The sequence below is a fragment of the Notothenia coriiceps genome, unplaced genomic scaffold, assembly GCF_000735185.1.
Source record: "Notothenia coriiceps isolate Sejong01 unplaced genomic scaffold, NC01 NC01_scaffold00000339, whole genome shotgun sequence".
Taxonomy (NCBI): Eukaryota; Metazoa; Chordata; class Actinopteri; order Perciformes; family Nototheniidae; genus Notothenia; species Notothenia coriiceps.
In genome coordinates, this window is record NW_011333040.1 from 15202961 (window position 1) to 15212378 (window position 9418).

A 9418-nucleotide genomic window follows, 5' to 3' on the forward strand; every position below is an offset into this window, starting at 1 on the left:
AACTTTTGCCGAGCCAATTGGAGAGTTTCATCAGCAGCACGGGGTAAAAACCACCAATGAGCGCTCAGCTCGAGATACCAGCGAGTCGTTTCCCATCAAGCATTTCGCCTCCGCAGCCCGTGGAGAGGAACTGCGCCGCCTCGCCGCACCTCTCAAGGCTGCGGGCGTCTTTGTCCCGCGAGATTTCAACGTCTCATGTGAGCGAGCCTCCAGAGCAAGTCGGACAAAATGACTAACCATCATGCAACGCACGAGCAAGACGTTGATCGAAATTGCGCAGGTCTGCGCAGGTCTCGCTTGTCTCAAACAAGCCTAGTCAAAATGAATGAATGAAAGGGCGTTTCTTTGACTATTTATAGGCAAATATGGGCGTTACGTGAAGCCCGCAAAAGCTGCACCGCATTTCGAGTCGATTGTGATTTATAAAGGGAAACCGGTGTAGGTACCATATGTGTTCGGCCTACCCCTGGTTACACCAATCAGCGTGCGATTACCGTACAGCCAATCACAATGCGTGACGTCATTGGTAAGCGACGGACCCCGCCCCGAACACATATGGTAGGGCGAACACATATGGTACTGACACCGGCGTAGGAAGTGCTGTACACACTTTCCTCACCGGTACGCAATGTTTGGTGAATCGGAAAATGTCGGAACATTTCTGTACCTATTTTTTGGATTTCTACTACGTAAGCAACCTTCCCACGTGAATCCTACGCACGGCTTTATAAATGAGGCCCCAGAGCTTCCTTTTTTCACAAATTCTTCAAAAATAAACTTTAAATGATCATTTCTAGTTTGTAAAGTGTGACGTGATATTCAGAGCAATGATATTCGGACAAAAACGTGCATTAGGAATCATTCTCGTTTACATTATATGCTTCATCAATGTTGCTGTTCTGTAATCAAATCTGCTTTCTTTGCTGTTACAGAGTAACCTGAGCATGCACGCAGCTGGTGTATCGTACCTGCAGCACCATCATCACCATCATCATCATCACGCCCAGCAGCAACAACAACAGCAGCAACAGCAACAGCAACAGCAACAACAACAACAGCAGCAGCAGCAGTCCTCACACCCCCACACACAGACCCCGGCCCACCCCCTGCCGTCCGGACAGCCCCCCCAGCAGCCGCTCTCCTCACAGGTCCCGGCGAGCCACAGCAACTCGGTGGTGCAGGTGTACAGCACGCTGCCCCATATGGTGGGGGGTGGGGGGGCAGAGATCCACACCTTGGGTCTGCAGCCTTTCCATCCTGTACAAGTAAGTGCAGCTCAACAGCTTAGTATTACATATGTTATGCACCACATATCTCCAGACTTTTAGGTGTTGCACAAGAACAAAATGTAAGCTATTTCTGTTCGTGGTAACGGAAGGAAGTACATTAAAGGGACAGTTCACCCTAAATCAAATCTACATATTTGTGGGTGAGAAATTATGTGTTTTCTCTTGTATAGCTAATCGTTTTAATGCTTTTTATCCATATTGTTTTGATGGGAGTTTTAGGTAGTTGGAGCGTACGTAGAAACATGAACTGCCCCTTTAAGAAAACTCCAAATGATGGTGTATATAAACCAGTGGAATGATTAAAAAGAAGCAGATATTATTTTTATTTAAGATTAAAAGATATAATGAAAAATAACTATTATTAAATGTCAAAAAGTGTAAAAAAATTGAGTTATACATTAAAGGAAATACAATAAGAAAAAGTACTGTGAAACTGGATGAACTGCGCAGTTCATCAGCAACTAAATTTCCTCCTAGGGGGATCAATAAAGGTTAATCTTCTTCTTCTTCAGTTTTAAAAGTGGTAGTATTGTACGGAAATGCGTAGGATTATCAGACAGAGGAAAGTGTAAAGTGTCAAAGTCCAGAGTATGAGGAAGACTGAAATCATAAAGCACTGAGCATGTGTGTTTCTCCCTCAGGTGCCCAGTCAGTGTGTGGAGAGCCAGTCCTTCAACACCCCCCCGGTCTACAGCCCCGGGAAGCAGTGCACCAAAACAAAGACCTGCAGCATCAGCACCACCCTCACAGAGCTGGGCCACTTTGAAAAGGTCATCATCCCCAAAAGGACGAGGAGCAGCAAGAAGATCCCTGATGGAGCCACAGGTAGGAGAGGAAATACATCAACACTCATTGCAAGACCAGCTTTTTTTTAGTATTCCGACCGAAGTCTTTCATAGAGGATATTTGAGATGTGTCACAAGCTCTCTACTGTACATTGTATTCATTGCATAAAAAACAAGTATTGATTAGTTAAACTTTTAGCACGCAGTTTTAATTGTAAAAATGATGATAGGATAAATACTCACCCACTTGATTTCCTTCCTCAGCAGAGCAGCTGAAGGGAAAACTTCCAAAGCTGAAGTGCAATTTCTGTGACAAAATATTTTCGAAAAACTTTGACCTTCAGCAGCACATCAGAAGGTGAGTTAGAATTTGTAATGGTCGACTCTATCCATCTAAAAATAAACATTGTACCTAGAAGAAAGCCACTCAATTCCCTCACAGTAATGACCCTTTTCTGTCCACAGTCACACAGGAGAGAAACCGTTTCAGTGCATCGTCTGTGGTCGAGCTTTCGCCCAGAAGTCCAACGTGAAGAAACACATGCAGACACACAAGGTGAGAAAACGTTTTTGATAACACACATTTTAGTTTTTTTTTACTAAAGTGTCCACTCTTGCCACAATTTGGATGAAATTATAAAATGATGGATAAAGTTAAGAAAACTAATTCTTATAAAAATCTACGGTTTGTCTTAGATTTGAGGTAACGCTAGCTCAAAGATATGCTAATTGCCTTTTTGTTCTTGCCACATCACAGTTTCCAATAGTGATAGATGCAGGATTCATAGCCATTTTTGAATTGAGTCTTGCATTTCAGATGGGCAAAAAGCAGGCCTCTCACTTCTAGCTGTTAACGACAGTCACCGCCAGACTTGAGGTGTATTCAGATTGCTTATAACGTTAGCTTAAACACAGTCCCCCACTGAAACCAGAACATTTTGATATCCTACACTGATAAAAGAGATCAGAAAGCATTTCCCATGAGTACTGAATGCAGCATAGTGCCAGAAAATCAACATCTGTCTCTATGTTAAAGGTGTGGCCTGGGGGTGTGGCCAGCACAGTGTCCAGATTACCAATCACACTGAAGGTGGTACCAGTGTCAGCCAATGAGGAGGAAGTGGGCGGGGAGCAGCAGCAGCAAGGTGAAGAAGAGGAGGAGGAGCCACAGCAGCAGCACTGTCCAACACAAACAGAAGAGGAGGAAGTTCAAACAGGTAATTGCCAATATTCAATGATGGTATGGAAATTAGACCCAGTTGCCTGGTTGTTAGGTACCATGGGGCGCAGTAATGTGATTGGCTGGAAAGTGACTATACATCCTATTAGCTACAGAGTTCCATCCATCCATCCATCTTCTACCGCTTATCCGTGGTCGGGTCGCGGAGGTAGCAGTTCCAGCAGAGAGCCCCAAACTTTCTTTTCCCTGGCCACATCAACCAGCTCTGACTGGGGGATCCCAAGGCGCTCCCAGGCCAGCGAAGAGATATAATCCCTCCACCTGGTTCTAGGTCTACCCCTTGGTCTCTTCCCAGCTGGACGTGCCTGGAACACCTCCCTAGGGAGGCGCCCAGGTGGCATCCTAACTAGGTGCCCGAACCACCTCAACGCCAGTTGAGGTGGTTCGGGCACCTAGTTAGGATGCCACCTGGGCGCCTCCCTAGGGAGGTGTTCCAGGCACGTCCAGCTGGGAAGAGACCAAGGGGTAGACCTNGTATAGAGACGAACGAGTGGGAGGAAGGACGGGTGGATGTATACGAGGGTAGTATCATCCTACCACGATGTCCGGGGTTCCGTAACTGAATCTAATTGTAGAATTGTACCAGCGAAATATAACATCAAGAATTGTCGAGGCCGCTAGGTGATCGTGGGGGGGGGTAAAACGTAAAATTTTACGAGGGCTAAAGACTCCAGAGTTCCCAACCCGTTCATACGAGTGTCCGTGATGTCATTTTACACTAAAGACGACAAAGGGAGAAAAGACGTCTGTCGTGTACACGGAACACACACAATGTAGTGACCTCTGTAGTCCTACCTGAAGGAGTGTGTATGAAACCGAGTCTATTTCACGGGAGTACCACAAATTTAACTCCGAACTCACAGTACAGGAGGTGTCTCCTGTCGGTCGTATTAAAGTACCCAGAGTCTTGCTGTCCTGTAGAGTAATTATCTACTACACCCATTAGGGGTAAATAGATGTATTGGAGACAATGTAAGACGCTGGCTTCCCCTGATGAGCCTCACAAGGCCATAGTTGTCAAAAACCCATTAATTGTTTCATTATATACGTCGCAAAAGTACCCGTCACGGGAAATTCACAGACGCGAAGTACTTGTTATTTCGAGAACTTACCCTAACCTTTGTCTACGAGTGTGTACTACGAATGTCTATACATTATTCAACACAAGTCAAGTCGTGGAGACGGAACTACTACATCGGGAGTAATTTCCGTGACGGGTACTTCGAGAGTAAGCGACGTTCGTTTTTGTTATAGAACGGAGGTGCCACGTATATAAGTGACAATGTCAACCTTTAATGGGTGTCTTTGCTCAATCTTTGTTCTGTTTTCTGTGGCTATCTGCCTCACCCTCTCAGACTTTCAGTTGCGCGCGCTACTAAAGAGACGTGTTACCATGGAAACCAAACAATGGTGTAGCTGTATTAAAGTCCGAGTGGAAACAGTCCTGAGTAAATCTGATTTTGTCAGAAATCGGGAGAAATGCGGGAGAAATATGACCCCGGGAGGAAACCGGGAGAGGGCAATGAAATCGGGAGTCTCCCGCGAAAATCGGGAGGGTTGACAAGTATGGCTGTGAGGGACTTAAATGATCAAATGTATAAATATATATTGTTTATGTTCTTCATTGGATGTTTTTCTATTAATGTTGAGTCTTAACTAGATTACATTAACTATTTAGATGTGTGTTTTGTCCATTGTAAGCCTTTTAAACACATATTTTTAGGGAGGGAGTTAACATCTTATTTTCCATATTTCAGGAAACAGAAAGTGAGGCAGAACTTTTATATAAAAAATATTGAGAGGGAGTCAGACATGCTGTCAGGAGATGATAAAGGAACTTAATGTATTTTAAATGGTGCCTTTTAAAGTACTTTTTATGGAAGAAATAGACCCACTAGATGCAATCAAACATAAGAAATCACATAATTAAATCATAATGATGTGTTTCTTATATCCCAATCCTTAAAAAAGGATGTTTAAGAAAAAGTCTTGTGGGTCTTGGTCGATTATAACAATGAACACTTAACATACTCCAAATAAATGACTGTTCTTGGAGGCTGCCAAATGTTCAGTGTCCCTAATATTTCTGCACCATTTGTTCATTCACATATATAAGAATGGCGCTGCCAAGAGATCCTCTCCATCGCTCACTGACTTCACACGTTTTAAAAGTTAATCATGAGTAACGCGGTCTTGTCTCAAGGTTATGAAGATTCAAAAGCAGTCGCATTGAAGCATTGCAGTTAAGCTGAGTCTCAGAGGTGTGTGTGAGCATACAGAGTCTCCATGGTGCAATGGGCTTCACCTCAACAGAGGACAAAACAGCAGCTTTCAAACAATTCCTCCTCCTCTCCACAGACCGAGTGTTTCAACTACATCCGCTTCCTGCAGAGCTACAACCACACACACCTCTACACCTGCGGCACCTACGCCTTCCAGCCCAAATGCACCTATGTGGTAAGTATGCATAGGTGTGTGTGTGTGTGTGTGTGTGTGTGTGTGTGTGTGTGTGTGTGTGTGTGTGTGTGTGTGTGTGTGTGTGTGTGTGTGTGTGTGTGGTGTGTGTGGTGTGCTGTGTGTGTGTGTGTGTGTGGTTTCCCCTTTAGTCGCACAATCAAATAGTAAACCAGTCACGACGCGAATGCTGGGTGACTGTGTCGACGTTCGGGACACGACAGGCAATCTTACTGGTGTCGGAAGTGGGGTGCAGTACGACAGGACAACGTGTCGGAAGTGTACAAACGGTGTGCGTGCGTGGCGTGTGCGTGTGCGGTGTGTGTGTGTGTGTGTGTGTGTGTGATCGGTAAGTGTGAAGTCTATTGGGTCGTACGCCTGTGACAAAAGATAGTGTAAAAAAAGTAACATGTGTCAAGAGAGCCGACACAAGTCATATTTTCAACTGTGGACAGTGTCGCGTGCCCTGGTTTTTATTGAGACGATCCGCTTTGTGGTGTGTGTGTGTGTGTGTGTGTGTAGTGTGTGTGTGTGTGTGTGTGTGTGTGTGTGTGTGTGTGTGTGTGATNGGCCTGGGCTCGTTCTGAGCACACACGCAGACTCACAGCCAGGCTGCAGGTGTGTGTGTGTGTGCTCGGGCTGGGTTCAGGCTGGGTTCTCGCTGTCTCGCAGATCCCCCGCAGCAAGCCAGCTCACACTGTCCGCTCCAGCAGTCGACGCCCGCAACGTCCCACCAACACGGCACCCAGACACCACGCAGCATTCTCATCAGTTTGTCATTACTGGTGTCGTTTTCTGGTTGCTAACAAACGCCATTGTAACACATAATCACTGATGTTCCGCTATAACGGTGGTTGACTCATCAGAACAGAGTGGGCGAGCTGACCAATCAGAGCACAGTGGGCTCACAGGGGGGGGCAGGAGCTCCAACAAGCCGTTTAGGACAGAGAGTGAACACACATACTATACAGAGATGCTGTATGAGAAACCAATGTGAGTTTGGAACATTTGGACCTCAACAATGGAATTATGTTCAGTAGAAAGGCCATGACATTGGACCTTGTTGTACTACCACATAAAATACCATATTTGTGTCTTTAACGTCTTGAAACAAGTGACTAAATAGGACTGCTAAATGTCAACGCGACAATAATTAGCCGCCTTAAGCTTAGCAGTAGTGACGTCAAGTGGTTCCTTTATAGCGTAACTTTAGCTATTTACTTTGAAAAATGTTAAAAGTGGTGTTGACATGTGGAGATTTTCCTGGACAAAACTTGTAAGGATCCTAAACATGTGTTTGCCACAGATTTTATTTCCTGCAATATTCTAAAATGTTATGGAAAAATGACGCTTTTGGTCAAGGGAGCCCTTGCGATGCAAACTTCCTGGTCCACATACACAACTAGTCATCACTGCACCACTCTACTGTCATGCATTTATCAAGCATAATGTCTGTCTTTGCATGTTTTTTATTCAGTCATGTTTGTAATATGAAGCTGAGGGTATGCATTAGGAAGAGGATATGAGTAAAGTATCCTTCATTCGGACAAAATGGGATAGGATATTTAGAAAATATCCTACGTTTGTATTTTTACAACATGAATGACCACCTACCCTTCCCTGCAGGTTTATAAGTGTGTTATGAAGTCCTGCTCCCGGACCTTCCAGAAGCTGGATCAGTTCCTGGAGCACATCAGGACGCACCAGGAGCAGCTGACCTACCGCTGCCACCTCTGCAGCAAGGTGTTCCCCTCCCTGTTCGAGCTGGGGGTCCACCAGTACTCTCACTGCTTCTGCCCCCAGCAGAGCACCCGCAAGGAGCCCACCATCTACAGGTCAGCCTCGTCCCTCAACTCGGTGTGAAAAGTTTCTCTCGTTAGTTAAGCTCCTCAGGAAAATAAGACAAAACCCAGAAGTAAAAATTATGTTTTCATTTCCCCTCAGGTGTGGGAAGTGTCAGAGCAGATACTCTACCCAGGATGCACTGGAACAACATCTACTCACGGCCACACACAACTTTCCCTGCCCTCACTGTCAAAAGGTACAATACACACTCTGTAAAGATGTAGTATTTCGCTTTTTAAGATATACGTGCTGTGTATGATCTGTTTTCTCATTGGCCTCCAGGTTTTCCCGTGTGAAAGGTACTTCAGACGCCACCTCTCCACTCACGGCGTCGGGGGGAGGTTCAAGTGTCAGATCTGCAAGAAAGCCTTCAAGACAGAGCACTACTTCAAACTGCACACACGCATTCACTCAGGTCTGGAACTGTGACGAGTTGTAGCAAAGTCAGGTCTAGTTCGCTGATATTTAAGACTTAAGTCAACCAAAGGACATACATTCTAACTACCATTTTCCCAAATGATGAGCACGTAAGCTCTAGATCAACTAAATCAGACTAACTGCACTATATCTGGTTGTCTAAATTAAATATAAACAAATATAAAAAGCTATTTGCAGCATACAAAATGCACTTGAAACACATCTGCTCATAATCACATGATTTCCAAAAACACAACAAGCCATCTAAGCTGTAAAGAGAGGATGTAGTTACAGTTATATTTGAAACTATACAACTAGGCTATTCATCAGAACAAACATATTTAAATATGCCAATTCTGATATGATCATACTCAAAGTCTATCAAGAAGGGTTGCGCGAGAGGCTTTTTTTCTTTTACTCACATCTCTTGTAGCTTTGGCTAAAATGTTAGCATTTCAATTTTACCAGAGCAAACCCTTACATTCACCCTTTATACAGAGTCTATGCGTTTCCCCCCAGTTGTAGGCCACCTCATTAAAGTGATAACTGTACAAGTCATTGATGAAAGTAAAGGCTTAAATGTTGATTCCATATTTCAGGGGAGAAGCCGTACAAATGCTCCCTCTGTGAGGCGACATTCAACAGGAAGGACAAGGTGAAGCGGCACATGCTCATCCACGAACCCTTCAAGAAATACAGGTGCCCCTTCAGGTAACTCCTTTTTCCTCTCCTTAGTTCATTCCTTTATCATTCAAGCCTTATGAATCCTTGCTCAGGCATTTCATGTCATTAGATTATTTCCTTTCTAATAATCTTATTGAAGTTATTAAATGTAATGCTTTGTTTTTAAAATCAGAACACATGTGGGCTGCACCAAAGAATTCAACAGACCGGACAAACTCAAAGCCCACATCCTGTCCCATTCTGGTGAGTGAATAATACTAGTGATGTTTGGATAGCCAGCGGCGGACACAACGTTTCCTTTCCGATGTTATTTGTTTCAATTTTTACAGTAACCAGGTTGACTACAAATCCTTAGTCCATATTTGAAAAGCCAAGAAATTAAATTGAGTGATAGAATATTATCTTTAGACATGGAAGCAAGTTTCCTACAAGAGAAGCTCGAAAATAATTGTCTGCATTACTCGGTTTGTGTTGCACACTTGGACACAAACGGACTTCCAGGCATGCATTAGTTTAAAAAAAAAATCCATTTACTATACACCAGGGCTATTCAATTAGTTTGGAATGGGGGCCGGTTGATGAAAATGATCCAAAGCAAGGGGCCGGGAAAAAAATTGCTTGAAATATGAGCAATCATATTAAGTGCTTCGGATACAGTAAATACTACAACAGCATAGTGGAGTGCATATATTGTGTTTAAATAA

The 9418-nt window shown here is 44.1% G+C and overlaps 1 protein-coding gene across 1 annotated transcript in view; it reads left to right on the forward strand.

The window, feature by feature from the left end:
* Positions 1-8965, forward strand: part of znf341 (zinc finger protein 341) — a 21063-nt gene extending 12098 nt beyond the window's left edge. Inside the window, exons 5-15 of the mRNA XM_010778157.1 lie at positions 933-1265; positions 1931-2114; positions 2339-2432; positions 2540-2630; positions 3111-3314; positions 5673-5771; positions 7395-7603; positions 7713-7809; positions 7896-8028; positions 8630-8741; positions 8887-8965. Of these exons, the coding sequence (XP_010776459.1) occupies positions 933-1265; positions 1931-2114; positions 2339-2432; positions 2540-2630; positions 3111-3314; positions 5673-5771; positions 7395-7603; positions 7713-7809; positions 7896-8028; positions 8630-8741; positions 8887-8965 (1635 nt within the window). The remainder of the gene's footprint in view (positions 1-932; positions 1266-1930; positions 2115-2338; positions 2433-2539; positions 2631-3110; positions 3315-5672; positions 5772-7394; positions 7604-7712; positions 7810-7895; positions 8029-8629; positions 8742-8886) is intronic.
* The last annotated feature ends 453 nt before the right edge of the window (positions 8966-9418 follow it).